Source organism: Podarcis bocagei (genome assembly GCF_964188305.1).
Source record: "Podarcis bocagei genome assembly, chromosome: 4".
In the NCBI taxonomy this organism is placed as follows: domain Eukaryota; kingdom Metazoa; phylum Chordata; class Lepidosauria; order Squamata; family Lacertidae; genus Podarcis; species Podarcis bocagei.
In genome coordinates this window covers 13,050,225-13,070,883 of record NC_138128.1, presented here as the reverse complement: position 1 = coordinate 13,070,883, position 20,659 = coordinate 13,050,225, and the positions used below count along the sequence as shown (strand labels likewise).

At 45.4% G+C, this 20,659-nt stretch overlaps 1 protein-coding gene across 4 annotated transcripts in view; it reads right to left on the bottom strand.

Annotated features, from left to right (window-relative positions):
• The window catches only part of TBL1XR1 (TBL1X/Y related 1), a 180,227-nt gene that overhangs the window by 36,248 nt on the left and 123,320 nt on the right, over nucleotides 1–20,659 (bottom strand). For all 4 annotated transcript variants that reach the window (XM_081190374.1, XM_081190371.1, XM_081190372.1 and 1 more), the window contains exon 3: nucleotides 7,277–7,379. In XM_081190374.1, coding sequence (XP_081046500.1) covers nucleotides 7,277–7,334 — 58 coding nt within the window. In that variant the 5' untranslated portion in view covers nucleotides 7,335–7,379. The remainder of the gene's footprint in view (nucleotides 1–7,276; nucleotides 7,380–20,659) is intronic.

Here is a 20,659-nt window from a genome sequence, read left to right as displayed (position 1 = left end):
TGCTCTGGTCAGACCTCACCTGGAGTACTGTGTCCAGTTCTGGGCACCACAATTCAAGAAGGACACTGACAAACTGGAACGTGTCCAGAGGAGGGCAACCAAAATGGTCAAAGGCCTGGAAACAATGCCTTATGAGGAACGGCTAAGGGAGCTGGGCATGTTTAGCCTGGAGAAGAGGAGGTTAAGGGGTGATATGATAGCCATGTTCAAATATATAAAAGGATGTCATATAGAGGAGGGAGAAAGGTTGTTTTCTGCTGCTCCAGAGAAGCGGGCACAGAGCAATGGATGCAAACTACAAGAAAGAAGATTCCACCTAAACATTAGGAAGAACTTCCTGACAGTAAGAGCTGTTCGACAGTGGAATTTGCTGCCAAGGAGTGTGGTAGAGTCTCCTTCTTTGGAGGTCTTTAAGCAGAGGCTTGACAACCATATGTCAGGAGTGCTCCGATGGTGTTCCCTGCTTGGCAGGGGGTTGGACTCGATGGCCCTTGTGGTCTCTTCCAACTCTATGATTCTATGATAAGAATCCAGAAAAGACAGTGAGCTGGGGTTCAGGAGTATGAGCATGAGTGTGGGGAAACCCAACATCATCAAGCTAGTTCTGTTAGGTCCAATGATCTGTCCCACCAAGAACTTCCTAAAAAAATCAATGTGGAAAATGTAAATTTCCTTGCACATTTTCATACGTAGGTGCTACAAAACGCCAGCATTCTGAAGCTCAAAATTTCCAGAATTCCAAAATTTGGTGCACGTGAGTACCATGGACATATCTAGGTCAGTCCCCCCAGTAAGACAATGGGCAAACAAGCCTATAGCATTTGTATGTGAAACTTCTCATTTCACTTTGAATTTGTGTACCGCCTTTGTTTATTATTCTACACAAGGCGGTTTACAAAATATACAAGAAAAGAAAAACACCTTACAATAATCGGATCCCAACACAAAAAGCCACAATAAAATGTAACTTTAAAATTGATTAAAGGTAAAGGGACCCCTGACCATTAGGTCCAGTCATGACCAACTCTGGGATTGCGGTGCTCATCTCACTTTATTGGCCGAGGGAGCCGGTGTACAGCTTCCGGGTCATGTGGCCAGCATGGCTAAGCCTCTTCTGGCAAACCAGAGCAGCGCACGGAAACGCTGTTTACCTTCCCGCCAGAGTGGTACCTATTTATCTACTTGTACTTTGATGTGCTTTTGAACTGCTAGGTTGGCAGGAGCAGGGACCGAACAACGGGAGCTCACCCCGTCACGGGGATTTGAACTGCTGACCTTCTGATCGGCAAGTCCTAGGCTCTGTGGTTTAACCCACAGCACCACCCGTGTCCTGTCCTCAGGGGGAGGATTATTCAAATTTAATTGTGGGAGGCTCAAGTTCGAAATGCTCGCTGAAGCTTTCTAGGTGATGCAAGCTGTGTCTTTAAGCTTATTTTATCCCTTTGTGATAAAGAAGGAGGAAGGAAGGAAGGAAGGAAGGAAGGAAGGAAGGAAGGAAGGAAGGAAGGAAGGAAAACTGAGACACGTGCTGGTCTTCTGGGTTCAAAAATCTATTCTTCCATGTGCCTACCTGACTTCTTCCAAATTGCTTTGCCTTTAGGTTAGATTTCTGCAATGCATTATATATGGCGCTGCCTTTGAAGATGGTTCAGAAACTGCAGGTGGTACAGAATTCAGCACCCACCCTGTTCAATGAGCAAGCGACAATAATCCTTGCCCGCTGGCTGCCAATTAGCTTCCAGTCCCAATTCAAAGTTCTGGTTTTGACCTATAAAGGCTTAAATGCCCCAGGACTGCAATACCCCGTCGCGGGGATTCGAACCGCCGATCTTCTGATTGGCAAGACCTAGGCTCTATGGCTTAACCCACAGCGCCACCCGCGTCCTGCTTGAAATGGATTGCCTTCTATCAAATAAAGTAATATTCAATAATCTAATAGAACAGAACAGTACACGATAAAATTAACTCTCAAAACAGCAGCAAATAATAATTAAACAGAATTTCGCTCTTAACAGTTACAATAATTATCGTCAATGCAGCGAGCATCAATTTTATGGATCATGGTTGTTGTTGTTTTAAAAAAACTGGGCCTGAGAGGAACGACTTGTTAAGGCTCACCAAAAAGGCAACTTTCTCAAAATTAAACAAGACTACAAGGGAGCAAGGCAGGACAGTGTAAAGGAGAGAAGGGGGGCAGATTGTCTGCCACAGGTACACTGCTTTCAGTTGCCTTGGCACGCACTGAGTAACTAAAACAGGTATTATAAGCAGGACCTAAACATTACTAAAGGTTCTGTGGGTAGCTAGGCTTTAAAAATCGCACACCACTGAGTTCAGCTGCCAGGCGCCGGCTTTCTGCCATCCCTGGAAATAATGTGTGTATTCATCTCATTCCTGGACGCCGCACTCGCTAGCACTAATGAGCCACTGTTGAGCTGGCACTGCTGTGATTTATCATGGAGACACCCCACGCAGGATTTTCATGGTCGCAGAGCCAGGGTCACAGCTCTCTGAAAAAACCGCTTCCCTTTCCAAACACTTCCCCCATGAAGGCAACCCTCTCTTGAAGGCGGTCCAATCAGACAAGGAGGGCTTTGGAGGGAGCTTTTTTTGGGAACTTAATTTACTCCCGCTTTGGGCTAACGTGCAAACAATAGAGGGAATGAATACATTTTCCAGTTTGGGCTGAATTAAGCAGAATGCTACGGCTACTGCAGGAAAAACTGAAGAGTGGGATTTTTCGAAGATAAACATTGCATCCTACTGAGCAATTCATCCACATGAAGTGAGAGATTAGAAGTCACCAGAGTCCCAGTTAGGACTCTGAGGGGCTGGTACCTCAGGTTAGACCAGGAGATGTGATCTCCAGCTCACAGCCTGTGGGGACAGCATCTCAAGCTGAAAACCCCAGTACTGGTAGCAACCATTTTAGGTGTGTCCAACTGACGTGTGATCACCAACATGCAGGTCCTTTTGGATCCGGAAAAGAGTGGGACAGACATGAACGTTCATTAAGACCTTCTTTGGAGGCCTCGGCCCAGTATACCTGAAGGAGCGTCTCCACCCCCATTGTTCTGCCCGGACACTGAGGTCCAGCGTCGAGGGCCTTCTGGTGGTTCCCTCACTGCGAGAAGTGAGGTTACAGGGAACCAGGCAGAGGGCCTTGTTGGTGGTGGCGCCCGCCCTGTGGAACACCCTCCCATCAGATGTCAAGGAAACAAACAACTATCTGACTTTTATAAGACATCTGAAGGCAACCCTGTTTAGGAAAGTTTTTAATGTTTCATCGTGTTTTTAATATTCTGTTGGAATCCACCCAGAGTAGCTGAGGAAACCCAGCAAGATGGGTGGGGTATAAGTAATAAATTATTATTACTATTACTATTACTATTCCCTTGTTCTGCTGCTATTGAAGGAGGAACTCAGGAAGATGGCTTATATAGAATCAGACCATTGCTCCATCTGGCTCAGTTTTGTCTACAATGACTAGAAGCCGCTCTCCAGGGCTTCAGGCAGCGGTCTCTCTCAGCCCTACGAGCAGATTTCAGGGATTAAACCTAGGACTTTCTGTAGGCAAAGCAAATGAGAGGTGTGTGGGTTACCAGAAACAGGACATCCTCTGTGGTGGCCCCTTCCCGCTCTCCACAAAGAGGATAGCTTGGCAGCAAATCTGTTGTACTTTGATTGCCAGGAGGAGGGAAATGGGTGGGTGGGGGTTTGCCTCGTGGCCTTTTGGATTTCTTTTGTTTTAATTTGGATTAACTACAGGTCCCTTCCAATAATAGTAATAATAATAGTTTTATTATTTATACCCCACCCATTTGGTTGACCTGCCCCAGCCACTCTGGGTGGCTTCCAACACATATTGAAACGTAATACGGTAGAATGAAGAGCCTTGAACCACTAGGAATCTATGTAACTGCTGCAAAACCCACAGAATTATTATCACGCTTACATACCACTCTCATGCCAGAAATGAGCTGGGTCAACCACATCATAGTTTAAAAGGAAATAAAAATTTAAAGGGAATGTTCTACTCTGCTTTTGCTAGGTTTTTGCTCCTTTGGATGTGGAGATGGTTCCAACAACATGTGAGCCATGCTAGCGATATCTCAGCAATTCTAAAAGGTAAAGGTAAAGGGACCCCTGACCATTAGGTCCAGTCGTGACCGACTCTGGGGTTGCGTGCTCATCTCACTCTATAGGCCAAGGGAGCCAGCGTTTGTCCACAGACAACTTCTGGGTCATGTGGCCAGCATGACTAAGCCACTTCTGGTGAACCAGAGCAGAGCACGTAAATGCTGTTTACCTTCCCGCCAAATTTATCTACTTGCACTTTGACGTGCTTTCGAACTGCTAGGTTGGCAGGAGCTGGGACCGAGCAATGGGAGCTCACCCCGTCGCGGGGTTTCGAACCGCCGACCTTCCGATCGGCAAGTCCTAGGCTCTGTGGTTTAGACCACAGTGCCACCCGCGTCCCCTAGCAATTCTAAAAGTGGCCGAATAAACTTCCCAACCACTTGTTGTAAGACCGAAGTCCCCACTGAAGCTCTAGGTCTCTCCATTAAAATTGCTCGGTTTGTCTGATTCACACTAGTCTAGTCAATCTAAAGTTTAACCTCAAACTTTTTTTTGCAAAAATAGCAGACACTTCACCAAAATGCTCAGGAGGGTGAGCTCTTATCAGGTACAAAGAACCCCTTCCCCAAGGAATATTCCCCATACCCCACCTTTTATAGTGTTCCCTGCGGTTTTTCATTATTTTCTATATACAACTCAGTATCTTCTGAAGAGACAAAAAATGAATCCGACACCGTGTGAAAGAGTACGCAGAAAGTTTCGATTTTACATACAACATGCAATTCAAGATGCACACTGGGCCAAAATAAGTTGAAGTTTTGTTTGAAAATTGGAAAAGAATCAACACCTGAGCACGCATATTTTTCCACACTTTTTTTTTTAAGGTAAGTCTTAACAAAGCTTCCAGTGCATGCTTTTTTAAAAGTCTATTTTGATGTACAAAACATGATCCTAGTCAGAAAGAACTGGCGTTCTGTGTGCTACAATCCAGGTGAGCTATCTCCTTTCTGTGTAGCTTTATAATATTAATAATAATAACTTATTATTTATACCCCGTCCATCTCGCTAGGTTTCCTTATTACTCCTCTCCCTGCAATATACCACTTCCATAAGAAAAACCATTCGTGACGGCAATTTCCACTTGGGGTACCATATGCTGCTTTTGCATTAAAGTTGAGCACATTTTTGAGCCAGACTGGGCAGAATTGACAGGTTACGGAATCCAGCTTTTCAGAGCACAAAATCCATCCCGCAGACAAAAAACGATTAGAACTGAAAAATTGGAGGTAAAATAATAATAATCAAGAACGCCTTTGAAAACAAATACACCTTCATTCCTGGCAGAATGAAGTCGGTGAAGGTACTAGGCAGGACTCTCTGGGAAGCTTATTCCAAAGAGCAGGGGCTACTACCAAAAAGGCCTCTGCCCTGGAAATCATTTCTCTTGAAACTGGTCAATGCATCTCACAGCTGGTTTTGGAATAATAATCTTCTTGAGCATTCTAAATTACGAGGGGTAGTCAAAAACTCACTGAAAAACACTGGTGCTTTTCAACAAGTACAGTGGTACCTTGGTTTGCATATGTCTTGGTTTGCATACATTTTGGATTACAAACACATCAAACCCGGAAGTGCATGTCCCGGTTTGCAACCTTTTTTGGGATTACAACCCATTTTTTGGATTACAAACAATTTTTTTTGGGAGGCCCCATTGGCGAAAGCGCGCCTTGGGTTACAACCTGTTGTGGTTTACAAGCGGGCCTCCAGAACGGATTATGGTACCACTGTACACAAAGCAGGGAGAAAAGGAATACTGGAAGTTCAGCTCTAGGAAGAACAATATTTAGCATCCATATAGCAGTTCGGATTAGTAAATAATGCTTTACCTATAGATATTTATTATATATTTAAAGCACCCTTCAACTCAAAGGGTTGCCTGCAACATCTAAAATGAAATGCAATGTTTCACCATAAAACATTAAAAGTGACATAAAACATTAAAAGTATTAAAACGTGTCCCAAAACCATCGCTAGACATGTATCAGCAAGTCATTCAACAGGAAACACAACACCTCCATTGCCTAGAGCAGTGTTTCCCAAACTTGGGTCACCAGGTGTTTTTCGGACTACAATTCCCATCACCCCTAGCTGGCAGGACCAGTGATCAGGGATGATGGGAACTGTAGTCCCAAAAAAGCTGGAGATCCAAGTTTGAGAAGCACTGGCCTGGAGGAACAAAAAAGTCTCCAGCTGACATTTGTATCTCCCCCAAGAGTTAATTCTACAACCAGGGTGTCACTGCAGAGAAGACTCTGCTCTACACCCTCGCTAAATAAATAGCCGTTGTCGACAAGACCACCGGCAGAGCTTCACTTGCAGATCTTAAGGCGTAAGTTGGCAAAAATTGGGATAATATGGACTTGTAATAATCCTTATATGTAACCATGTTAAAGTAGGCCATTGTCACCGTCCCCAGGCCAGACAATTTGAAAGCAGATGGGAGTTTGGGTAAGAGAATCATAGAATCATAGAATCATAGAATCATAGAGTTGGAAGAGACCACAAGGGCCATCGAGTCCAACCCCCTGCCAAGCAGGAAACACCATCAGAGCACTCCTGATATATGGTTGTCAAGCCTCTGCTTAAAGACCTCCAAAGTAGGAGACTCCACCACACTCCTTGGCAGCAAATTCCACTGTCGAACAGCTCTTACTGTCAGGAAGTTCTTCCTAATGTTTAGGTGGAATCTTCTTTCTTGTAGTTTGGATCCATTGCTCCGTGTCCGCTTCTCTGGAGCAGCAGAAAACAACCTTTCTCCCTCCTCTATGTGACATCCTTTTATATATTTGAACATGGCTATCATATCACCCCTTAACCTCCTCTTCTCCAGGCTAAACATGCCCAGCTCCCTTAGCCGTTCCTCATAAGGCATCGTTTCCAGGCCTTTGACCATTTTGGTTGCCCTCCTCTGGACACGTTCCAGTTTGTCAGTGTCCTTCTTGAATTGTGGTGCCCAGAACTGGACACAGTACTCCAGGTGTGGTCTGACCAGAGCAGAAATTGCCTTGGTGAGTCATACTCTAGTCTTTCAGCCACTATGCATGTAACATAATACAGATCCTGAAGGATGTCTGAATATTTGTTAAATGCTGCCCCCAAAATGGATCCCTGAAAGAATTATTAGCCAAATACTCACCGGACTCTTGCAAGTATCTATATACGAGGAAGTTAACCTCATCACTGCTTATACTCATCTTTATGCCCGCTTAAACCATGAGGTCACAACGAAGGATATAACCCTGGACAAAGCAAAACACAGCAGGTTAAGAATCTGAAGGTGAACATTACTGCTCTTTGTCTCTAGCAACATATACATAAATAATAACTTAATGGCACATTAACTTGCACTTTTACAGGTGCCACACACAATGTACATTCTGCTTTTACAAGAAGTCTCTCCTTTAGTGTGGCAGCACCTGTACTGTGGAACTCCCTGCCTCTTGAAATTAGGCAGCCACCTATTCTTTTAGACACCAGCTGAAAATGTTTCCCTCCCAGGAAGCCTATCCAGACACATGGATTAGTTATATTTCCTTCAAATGTTATATTGATTTATCCCTTTGTTTTTAATGATGATTTTATGCGTTTTTAAAATGAGTGCGCATTTCAGTCACTTTTTTATATATCATTATCAACTTGTACTATGCTTGGAGAATTTTCCAACTGAACAAGCAGTTTATAAAGTTTCTAAATAAAGAAATAAATGCAGAGCCTGCCGTTGCAAAAGCAACTTAAAGGTGTAACTGCAACCAATGTCTTCTGGGTAAGGCAAGGCAGCAGATGGGGAAAATCCAGGCAGCATTTATACATGGAGAAATTATGCCATCTATGCTCCTCGTCTGATTCCTCCATCCAGATACTACAAGTATAAATGTTCGAGGTAAGGCCCATGGTAAGGCCCATGGGCGCGGGTTGCACTGTGGTCTAAACCACAGAGCCTAGGGCTTGCCGATCAGAAGGTCGGTGGTTTGAATCCCTGTGATGGGGTGAGCTCCCGTTGCTCGGTCCCTGCTCCGGCCCCCCTAGCAGTTCGAAAGCACACCAGTGCAAGTAGATAAATAGGTACCGCTCCGGTGGGAAGGTAAACAGCGTTTCCGTGCGCTGCTCTGGTTTGCCAGAAGAGGCTTAGCCATGCTGGCCACATGACCCGGAAGCTGTCTGTGGACAAACACCGGCTCCCTCGGCCTATAGAGCAAGATGAGTGCCGCAACCCCAGAGTCATCCGCGACTGGACCTAATGGTCAGGGGTACCTTTACCTAAGGCCCATGGAAGCAGTTTCTACACCACAAGGGTAAAGGACGATATTTGGGGAGCATCAAGGATATTTTCACTTGCACTGCACATTACTAGAATTTGAGTGATTCGCCACTCAGGCTGTTGTCACAATATTTTTAAAAAACGGCGTTATCGTTCACCTATATATATTGCAAAGGTTGGATCAAAGTGTTCTCTTCCAATACCGATCAAGGAAAACAGGGGTAGAATAATAATAATAATAATAATAATAAACCTGGCAGGCATCCAAGCTGACGAGAGGTTTCCTATCCAATGGACAAAAGGTGGCAGTGTAACATAAAAAATGAAAATAATTAATGGTGAATGGAGGATTTTAAAAAAGGCAAGGCTGTGAAATGAATGGGCAATTTTCCCAAGGAGGACATCACAGTGCAAACTGCCTATACCTGCATGATCTATGTGTGGAGATTTAGAATGTTTCAGTGGGCTTCCAAAATAAATATTCCGCCTTCTCTCCAAGGTGATCCTTTTGTCTTTTAAATAAGGGAAGCGATAAGTTGAGATATAAACCCAACCGCTTAGCACAAGGCCCTCTCCCCAGCACACCCTCCAGCCTGCGGTACAACTTTAGAGAGATGTTTTTCTCCACGCTGTTGCAAGAGGCTGGGACTCCGGTCTTCCCAAAGAACAAGAGAAGCAGCTCAAAGTATATTTTACATCTCTCTTCAGAGACCAGGCCTTCTCTTTTGGGTGGGTGCTATGGAAAAAGCCATTATCTCTTAAAAGAGATACTAACTTTTTCTATAATATTTTCCACGGTGCCTGGGCGGCTATTGCAATTAACACATTCTCTCCCAATCTTCAAAGTACGACAAACACATGTCCTGGCTAAATTTACTCATGAGTAGACAACATACACTTGCCGGTTTTAAGGGGCCGCAAATATCCTAAGCAGCAACAGGCGGAGGTCAATAGGATGAAGAACACACACAAGTTAAAGCTCTGGTGTGTACACATGATGTGCAATTTTCAAATGAGAAAAGATTACATCAATGCAATCACTCTTAAGCTCTGCTCCTTTGTCGTCATCCCCAACCCTCACACGATCCCAACATTCTGGACCTTTGCAGCAATGTACACTCTTCACATGATCTGGAGCCCAGTTTCGTAAAATGGGGGGAAAAGCTGCCTGCAGACTAAAGTTGCAATATTACTACTATTACTACTACAGTGGTACCTCGGGTTACAGGCGCTTCGGGTTACAGATGCTTCAGGTTACAGACTCTGCTAACCCAGAAATAGTACCTCAGGTTAAGAACTCTGCTTCAGGGTGAGAACAGAAACCGCGCAGTAGAAGCGGGAGGCCCCATTAGCTAAAGTGGTACCTCAGGTTAAGAACAGTTTCAGGTTAAGAATGGACCTCCAGAACGGATTAAGTTCTTAACCTGAGGTACCACTGTACTACTAGTACCTATTGAATTTGTGTAGTGCCCTACATCCATAGACCTCAGGGCGGTTCACAACTTAAAATTAAAATATATAAAAAACCACAAACTACGTAATAAAAATAAGAACAAAACATAAATCTTCCCTGTTGTGGTCCTGGGCTGTTTAAGGCTTTATAGGTCCAAACCAGTACTTCGAATTGGGCCCGGAAATGAATTGACAGCTGGTGCAGTTGGAACAGATCTTTGTGTGATAAGGTCTGAAAAGGAGTTCCTCCCATCGTTGGTTAGCCTGATAAGCCGTGGTTCTTCCTGCAGAGAGGTTTCTAAGCACATTCAGTAGATATTTCCCCCTTTGGGGGGTTTGGCCCTTAATTCATTCTGGACCTGCATTAACAACCCTAAAACTTGACCCGCACAAGCTGAAAAGCATCTGTGGCAAATTATTACAACTCCCGTTCCATTAAAAGCCATCGTGATACAGCCCATCTCTTAGAAAGGAAAGCAAAAGTAACACGATATAATTTTGACAATGTTCTCAGGAAGTTGCGGGTCATAGCTTATTAGACAGTGAATTTCCCAGAGGTGCAGAACTGAAGTGAGCTGTGGTTTGGATGATGAGGAAAGAGAAGATTATTTGTTTGGAAAATGCACCCTTCTCAGGCCTCTCCAGCCTTTGTTTACCCTCCATTAGCCTCAGCCAGCACATGCTGATGGGAACTGTCATCCAAAACATCTGCAGGAAGCCATGTTGGTGGAGGCTGAGCTGCAGCAAAGAACCCCTCTTCTCCTAATTAACGGGGCACCGATTTTACCATCTGCTTGTACTTAATGGCTGTGGGGCCTAACTTTGGCTGGAAATGCTCCTCTCCCCACACCCTTCAAGATTTTGTTGGTACAACTCAGATTCTGTTGACGTCAGGCTGAACCTGTGGCCCTCCAGATGTTATTGGACTCCAACTCCCATCAGCCCCAGTCAGCACAGCCAAGGGGTGGGGGATTATTGGAATACGGTATCATCTGAAAGGCCACAGGTTCCTGACCACTGGCGGAAAGGGAAGCTGGGGCTTGGCTGGGCGATGCTCAAGTTTTGGGACCAGTTGCTGTATGAAGACTGGCCGACTGCACTTCGTATGTTCAATACAATACAGCGTTGCATTGGAATTACAGCGAGGAACAACCCAATCACAACGAGTGTTTCTACACATTTCCTTCCCCAATTTTTCCTTCATAACAACCTGGGGTAGGGGTGGAATTTAGGCTGGGAGATAGTGATTGACCAGTAAATCATCCATTAAGCATCATGTGGCTGAGTGGGGAATGGTCCAAGTCTATCGCTTATACGCCCATCCTGGCTGTCAATGGGCGAGGGCCACACAGCAGCAGCTCTAGCTGGGCGAGCCAAATTGCTCCAGAATGATAAACAGTTACTTCAGATTTCCATCCCCAGTGCCAAGTTTCAAGTCCTGCGTAGCTTTTATGGCCAAATTATAAATATCTAATACCCAACAGAGGAACGTAACCCCCCAAAATGCTGACATAATGCATCACCGCGACTGTGAAGTGCATCAAGTGTTGACAATGACCTTCTTCACATCTTAAGGATGAGAAAGTTATGGCTGGGAAGTCTTTTGCAACACATGGCAGAGCTGGATTTTGTGAGAGTCGTCAGCTTTTTTCCCTTCAAAAAAACTGATCCGCTCAGAGCAAAACAGTGCAATGGGTTAGTGGTGGAGAATCTCCCCACCCCACCCCATTGCCATGGGAAATAGGGTCTATTTTAAAGCTGCAACTACAGACGTAGTGGTGACGTTGAGTAGTATGTTACTCAGTGTGTGCATGTTTTCTCAGAGGGTAAAGGGGCCCCTGACCATTAGGTCCAGCTGTGGCCGACTCTGGGGTTGCGGCGCTCATCTCGCTTTATTGCCCAAAGGAGCCGGTGTACAGCTTCCGGGTCATGTGGCCAGCATGACTAAGCCACTTCTGGAGAACCAGAGCAGCACATGGAAACGCCATTTACCTTTCCGCCGGAGTGGTACCTATTTATCTACTTGCACTTTGACGTGCTTTTGAACTGCTAGGTTGGCAGGAGCAGGGACCGAACAACGGGAGCTCACCCCGTCATGGGGATTTGAACTGCTGACCTTCTGATCGGCAAGTCCTAGGCTCTGTGGTTTAACCCACAGCGCCACCCGTGTCCTGTCCTCAGGGGGAGGATTATTCAAATTTAATTGTGGGAGGCTCAAGTTCGAAATGCTCGCTGAAGCTTTCTAGGTGATGCAAGCTGTGTCTTTAAGCTTATTTTATCCCTTTGTGATAAAGAAGGAGGAAGGAAGGAAGGAAGGAAGGAAGGAAGGGAGGAAGGAAGGAAAACTGAGACACGTGCTGGTCTTCTGGGTTCAAAAATCTATTCTTCCATGTGCCTACCTGACTTCTTCCAAATTGCTTTGCCTTTAGGTTAGATTTCTGCAATGCATTATATATGGCGCTGCCTTTGAAGATGGTTCAGAAACTGCAGGTGGTACAGAATTCAGCACCCACCCTGTTCAATGAGCAAGCGACAATAATCCTTGCCCGCTGGCTGCCAATTAGCTTCCAGTCCCAATTCAAAGTTCTGGTTTTGACCTATAAAGGCTTAAATGCCCCAGGACTGCAATACCCCAAGGGCCGCCTCTGATCATATGACCCAACCTGGACCCGGCGATCGTCATCTGAGGCTCTTCTTCATGGCCCTCTCCACGAGAAGTCTGGAGGGTGGCAGCAAAAGAAAGGGCCTTTTCCGCAGTGGCTCCCTGTTTGTGGAATGCTCTCCCCAGGGAGGCCTTCCCGGTGCCTTCATTACATATCTTTAGGTGGCAGGCAAAAATGTTTCTCTTCAATGCGGCATTCGGCTGATTAACACTGGCTTTTTAGACGTGCTTGTGGGAGGGTGTGTGTGTTATTGTTATGTTTTTATTACAGTGGATGCTCGGCTTGTGAACGTGGTCCATGCGGGATGCACGTTCGCAACCCGCAGCGGCGCGTCTGCGCACACGCGGGTTATGATTCAGCACCTCTGTGCATGCGCAAAGTGTGATTTAGCATTCCAGTACTTCTGGGTTTCGGCGGTCCGTAACCCAAAAAAACGCAACCTGAAGCATCTGTAACCCAAGGTATGACTTGTATGCATTTCGTATTCTCATTTGTATTTTTCTGCTGTGAACTGCCCTGAAATCTTTGGATGAAGGGCAGTATACAGATTTAATTAATTAATTAATAATCCCCGCCCCCCAAAAATGGAGAGACTTTTTGGAGGGTGGGGAATCAGGGACTGCTAGAAAGGCGAGCCAAAGCCAGCTGGAAATGGATAATCTGGCACTCACCTACCTCTTCAGCTACAGCCCATGGCCAAATTTCCCATGCACGCTCCCCTCACACCACGGACGTTTCAACAGCAATTTATTCGGTGACAGGATCAAGGCCTTTTTCTGATTTATCCGTGAAGCATTATTATAAATTACGCCAAGTTTATGCAGAAGGATAACTTCCAATGAGCCTCCCCTTAAGTTTCAATAAACTGCCCTAGCGTAACTCAAAGGAGAAATGAAGCTGGGTCTAATCATCCATCTAAAAGTCATTAAGGAAGCAAATTTGTATAATGAATAGGTGGTTCATACATTTTAAATGCATTACATCTTTTATCGGGATGTATTTATTAGGTATCAATTTGAATTAGGACTGACATCAAACCCCCCCACTTCCTCCTAAGTTCTTAAATATTGCCTCCTGCTAGATGTTATTGATCGACTCCTCCGAAGTGTTGCATTCGGGCTTTCAAATATTTCGTGGGTGTGGAACAAATGAGCTTTGCGAGGTGCTTTTCTAAGCTTTGAGAGAAGCTGCTAGCGGAAAGCTTGCACTTTTGATTTCTAAGGAGAGGGCATTTATAGCCTTGGTGCACCGCGATACTTAAACCTCTGTCCGGGAATGCCTTTTTAACCAAGAAGTGTTTTCACAAATTCTGTAGATTAGGAAGAATCTAAAGCAAAAGCTGTAGCTCAGTCTTGGTTGAGCTGGACTGCCTCAGTCGTTACCATTTCTTCTAGCTTCTTATTCTAGGATCTCGGGGAATCTGTGGCTCTCCAGATGTGCCTGGACTCCAAAACCCATCAGCCCCCACCAACATGGTCAACAGTCAGGGATGATGGGACTTGCTGTCCATCAACTTCCTGGTGGCCATCGGTTCCCCATCTCTGCCTTAGCCAATGCCTTTTCAGCAACATATTAAACAGAAAGCCTTCGGTCCAGTATACCTGAAGGAACGTCTCCACCCCCATCGTTCTGCCTGGACTCTGAGGTCCAGCGCCAAGGGCCTTCTGGTGGTTCCCTCACTGCGAGAAGCGAAGTTACAGGGAACTAGGCAGAGGGTCTTCTCGGTAGTGGTGCCCGCCCTGTGAAACACTCTCCCACCAAATGTCAAAGGAAAAAACAACTACCAGAAGACATCTCAAGGCAGCCCTGTTTAGGGAAGCTTTTAATATCTGAAGGACTATTGTATTTTAATATTTTGTTGGAAGCCACCCAGAGTGGCTGGGGAAACTGAGCCAGATGGGCGGAGTATAAATAATAAATTATTATTATTATTATTATTATTATTATTATTATTATTATTATTCCACCTTCCAGAAAGTAATGCACATGTGGATGTCAGCCGTTGTTATTTAGGCACTCACACAGGCAAAGGAATGTAAAAGAAATGAATGCACGCTCCAAGATCTTTTATAATTGGGAATGATTCACCTTCGTTCTCATTTCGGGCAGGCAAACGAAGCATGAGTCGCTTTGGTAATGTCATTTGCTCTAATAGTTTGATATTCAAATCAATAAGTGTCAGGGAACTGACATCGGAGCTAGAGGCAGAGGGAAGGCTCTCAAATGATGCTGGAGAAGGGCCCAGCAGGGAGAGAGGCAGCTCCGCAGATGGGGAAGCAAATCAGCGTAACACCAGGGATATAGAGGGGCTGATGGGGGAATCGGTGAGAGGGCTCCAGGACTCTTCACCGGACACCAGCGGGGAGAGCACGGGTCCTCCGCTACCCACGCCCACCCTGCGCAGAAGACTTCCGCGGAGAGAGTAGGAGGAGACTGGATGTCAAACAACTTTTATGTTGGAAAAGATTTAAGAAACGCCCACTGACGGATTCTGCTAGCGACTGAGGCAGCCATGAAGTGAAGGGCTGCCCAGACTGAAAGGTTTAGCAAAGCAACAAAGCCTGGAGAGGTGGCAACTTACGCACGAGCAACCCATACACATTACAATAAGGTTCCATTTTTTAAAATCTCTGTTCGGGTCAGCCCAGTTCTCTCGCTTCCACTTTTGTTTGTCTCTCCCACACCCCCAAACCCATCATTTTTTACTCCTAGCAGCAGCCTGCTGCTGTTGTTTTACCCCAGGCACTCTCTTATCCCTGTTTAGCTTGAGCTGTGAAACTGTCTGCGCAGCCCTATGGGTACTTATTTGGAAGGTCGGTGAGCTAAAGCTGCAATCCTATAGGCAATCCACTGACCCAGCAGTCCCTTTCCCCTACAAGCCTGCATTATTCTCAATATATATACTCTGCACCGGGTGCCTTGCCAGAAAATACACACAGTGTCTTGAAAACCTGAACCCAGAAAGCATGTGAGAAATTGTGCAAAGCAAGCAAATGGACTTATTTTTGCATGCTGCTGAAGTGCATATATTTTGCTGCAAGGGGTGTGTGTGTGTTTGCATGTGCCCACATACAGCTCTGATCATACTCTTAAGCTTCTGTGACCTAATTTAAGGCAGCCAGCTCCAGCTCTCTGGCCCAATCTGAACAGAGGAAGCAAGTGATATGACACAGCCAGTTTGGAATTTTCTAAAGAAAGAAAATGACAGGGTGGTTTTTTGTTTTGTTTTTGCTTGTTTATTTTTGCAAGAGCTGGGAGGGGAGGAGGGAGAGCTTAGTTTAAGGGAAAGCAAATGCTAAAAATGATAACCACATCCTTGCTGGCTGGCCTGCAATGCTGGGCACAATGTTCCCATAAGCACGTCACATCACTCTTGAATTTCTAGCGTCACAGGTGAAAATGCAGATAAGGTCTACTTTTCAAATATGCCTGGAGCAAAGCATTATTCTGGCTACTGGACGAGGCTCTACCCACCAACTCCAACCCCAGGAACAAAGGAAATACAAGTGAAATAGGAGAATTCTGTGTCCATGTTATCTAGACGGAAAACTGAACCACCTTCTAGTTCAGAACCGGATTGGAATCTTTTTTCGTAGCAACCTGCTGACATTTTGCGAGAGAATAAAATTCTGGCGACCAAGGAAAAGCGCAAGGGAATGAGATGTCGGGTTATTAGAACACTAGCCTCTTGTCTGTAAAGGCAGTGTGCAAGCTCTCTGGAAAGGATATGCAAAAGAAGGTGCTTTTGTGCAAAAGTATTTATTATTTATATTGGGACGCAGGTGGCGCTGTGGCCTAGGGCTTGCCGATCAGAAGGTTGGCGTTTCAGATCCCCGTGACGGGGTGAGCTCCTGTTGCTCGGTCCCAGCTCCTGCCAACCTAGCAGTTCGAAAGCACGTCAAAGAGCAAGTAGATAAATAGATACCACTGTGGCAGGAAGGTAAATGGCGTTTCCGTGCGCTGCTCTGGTTTGCCAGAAGCGGCTTAGTCATGCTGGCCACATGACCCGGAAGCTGTACGCCAGCTCCCTCGGCCAATAAAGCGAGATGAGCGCCGCAACCCCAGATTCGTCTGCGACTAGACCTAATGGTCAGGGGTACCTTTATTTATCATATTGGTACAGTGGAACCTCGGTTTTCAAACGTTATCCATTCCGGAAGACTGTTCAAGTTCCTAAAAACATTCGAAAACCGGAACATTTACTTCTGGGTTTCCAGTGTTCAGGAGCCAAAACGTTCCAAAACGGAGGCATTCGGGAACCGAGCTTTGACTGTACCACTAAAAAGGTGCTATCCAATTTACGCAAACTGCATACAGGTAGTTTATTTGCAATGTAGCCCATTCTAGGACATTGTCACCAGCATAGTAATAAAAGGGTCCCGAAATTTCAGCTGCTTACGATTTACAGTTTTCAAAACAGTGAGGTAGAAGAGATGAAAATAACACCTATATATTTCACATCTGGTTTCAGATAGTACATGGGTAGCCAAGTCTAAAAGGCCCGGGACACAAATTTTCATGGCCCTCGGGCAGCTATGGTGCCTCAGTTTCCAGAAGTATTGTATTTGGTGTTAACTCTGGAAGTGTGTACTCGATTCTGACCAAACTAAGCCTCTTAGAGCACAATATACATCAGGAGGATTAATTTGGTCTCTCTCTCACACACACGTCATAAGCTGAGTTCTTCCACACTATCTACCAACTGACTCCCCACCATATCTTCTATTTTTTATTTTGCCAACTAGAAATGCCAAGGATTGAGCCCATGACCTTCTGCAGGCCATGCAGCTGCTATACCATTAAACCACAGCCCCTCCCACTATGAATGATATTGAAATGAGAATGCATAAGTTCCGAGCATGCCGAAATTGAGGTGAAATGTGAAGGGTTCCACAGAGAGGGCAAGTGGGGAGACTTAGAGTTGACAACCGGAACTATCAGCGTGATATTGTTTAGTATTAGTAATCCAACAGTAATATAAATGGATTTCTGTGTTAGAATTAGAAAAAGAAAAAGAAAAAGAAATCAACCACCAAGCATATATGTGCTACTATGTGTCTACAGCACAGAATGAAAAACATACCCATCTCCTAGGCATCAACTAGGCGATATATCGATATACAGTCAAACCTCGGATCCCGAACGCCTTGCGACTCAAAAACGTTTGGCTCCTGAATGCCGCAAACCCGGAAGTGAGTGTTCTGCTTTGTGAAGTTTCTTTGGAACCCGAACATCCAACGCAACTGCCGTGACTTCTGATTGGAGCTTCCTGCAGCCAATCGGAAGCCGTGCCTTGGCTGTTGAACGTTTTCGGAAGTCGAACAAACTTCCAGAACGGATCGCGTTTGACAACCAAGGTACGACTGTATCGCCCGGGACGGGTATGAGGAGCAGACCGCAGCGGCGGCTTCACTCACTGGTATATCGCTGGTGAAAGCGCCACTGCTCCCCAGTCCCTCTGCTAGCAGCGTCCACTAGAGTTCCTTCCTCCAGTAGCGCTGCGAGCAGAGGGACTCAGAAGCAGTGGCACTTTCAGTGGCAGATATATCGCTGAGTGAAACCGCCATTGCACTCTGCCCTCATACGATGCAGGGGGAGAAACAGGCGCCAACACAGCTTGTTCCTTCCTCTGCATCTATAAACTGCTCGACTGAGGAGTGTGCAGCTGCCCTTATCTCAGCCAAACAGTTAAAGTAGCCCCCAGTCCAGTGCTGGCTCCCGTGAGCCGGTGGCGGGGACGCTCCGCTCAGCTGAGAGGACCGCGGTTGGCACTCCCCGCAGCGAGCTTTTAATGGAGTCCCTATGTGCTGCCCGCTCGCCTGTGAGTGGCAGGAGCGCCGGGGCTGTCTCAGCTGGCGAGGGGGAACCTTCCCGATCCCCAGCTGAGCTGCGCAAACAAGCTGCGTTGTCCCAGTACCTCAGGATGCGAACGGGATCCGTTCTGGAGCCCCATTCGCATCCTGAAGCGAACGTAACACACGTCTGCGCGTCTCGCCGCTTCCGCGCATGTGCGTGACGTCATTTTGAGCGTCTGTGCGAGTGGCAAAACCCGGAAGTAATGCGTTCCGTTACTTCCGGGTCGCCGCAGAGCGCAACCCGAAAATGCTCAACCTGAAGCGTATTCATCCCGAGGTATGACTGTATATTGCCAAACCACAGTGTTTGGCTCACAATGCACTGCGATGTTGAAAAGGTGACATCGCCCAGCCCTAGCATCAACACCACATTAAAATTTAATTTTTTACATATCCAACATACATCATAAAAACAAGATTCTAAAGAATCTCCTGGGCTTCCCTCCTCCCCTTGTGGGTCCTATTGTTCAGTCATTTCCTCCTGCATCTTTTACGATGATACAAATCTTTACATCTCCATTATATTCAAAACTCACCATTAAACTACAAGTGTTATTCTAATCCTACTTACGATTTTAACTGTTTACAATCAACACCACATTTCAAGTCGGTCCTGCACCAACTTTAAGAAACATTTGACATTTCTAACTTCCAGTTCCAAATTTTTAGGTGCCACTTGTGTTTTCCCCAATTACTGCTTCACCCAGCACCTGCCCACCAGTGATTCTGAAAACAATGCAATTCCTCATAGCACGCAAATAACCTATTTTTCCATGAAAAGGCATACATTGCCATTTGGCCCTGTCTTTTCTTGTGCCCTTTGAAATAAGGAAAACACAGTAAATACAATCCGCATTCAAGTTTCTTTAATGGCTAAAGGCTGCTGAGCTAAAAATATCTTTTTAATGACTTTATATTAAGGTATTTATTTAAATGGTTTATCTGAGCCAGAGGTTAATAAGATACTGCTCTATATTCAATCAGTGGACTCCCATAAGGCTGTGCAGTTAGCATTAAAAGTTATAAAGAGATATGCTTTATGTGCAACTATCTTGTTGTGGAGTACGCCTCTGGAATATTAAGCACAGTTCTGGAGTGCAAATTCCTTGTGAAGTTGTAACAGGAGTTAGGGCAGATCCAGAAACAAATTACTTCCCACCGCCAACATTTTGGGGGACGCAAAAACCAACAATGAATAATTCCTTCCCTCCGCTTATTATTTTCAGCATTCTTTGCAAAGGCATTTGCCTGTTCATTTACATTACAACGTTATTTCAGCTGCCTTCACGCGCCCTCAACGATGCCAATATTTAGGGAGAAATCCAAAGGCAACGTACATTACGCCAACTTAAATTAAGTCGGCATGAAACATGCCAGTTCCAAACTCCACTCCAGTCGCAAGTAGGGCTTAGTGCTGGGCTGAGCTGGTCACCACCCTTTCTACCACGTTAATTTACGTGACTGTACGGCACTTAAACACATGGCATCTTAATAATAGATACACTGCTAGGATTTTTCTTTGGGGGGAGGCAGAGTTGTTGAGCTTTTTTCTTTGCAAAATCTCCAATAAAAATTAAGTTTATGGGGGGAAATTGCCAAAAATACCGCCAACATTTCCGATATGGGCTGCCATATGCCCAAGCATTTTAGCCGATTTTCGCCAACTCCACCCGGACGCCATTTTTGACGGGCGAATCCCATCTACGTCTGGGACATTCCAGACATATGGCAGCTCTACACAATGCCAAAATAATAATGTTATGTGCAACTCAATATCTCACAGCTCAAATATCTCTGAGACACATCCATGAGAACAGCTCTCTACGTGAATGCTTGTTCTATCAACAACTTTATGATACCACATTCTTCAACCGAGTTTTTGCTCTGCACTGCCTAGGAGATATAATTTTACTGGGTGGCCTTATTTATAAATAGAGTAAATGCATAAATACAGAGATCACTGGGTGGCAACCCTCATCTTATATCCCTGCCGAGATTCCCGGCGGTGTGCAATACATGCATGTTAGGCGAGGCAGCGCTGGCAGCCTCAGAAAGCAGGAATGGAAACAGACAACTGTGTCATGGGAGGAGACGCAGGCAGGAACTGTGTGTCTCCATTTGCAGAATAGGAGGGGGAAGGGACTGAACTATTCAAAACGCAAATAAAGCTGGCATACTTCCATGTTATTAAGCTTGATTTCTTCCTACAACTGTTATTCCCAAGGGCTTTGGATTTTACCAGCCCAGGCAGTTTCTAGGTTGCAAATAAGAAATCGGTTTCCCTCTCCAAC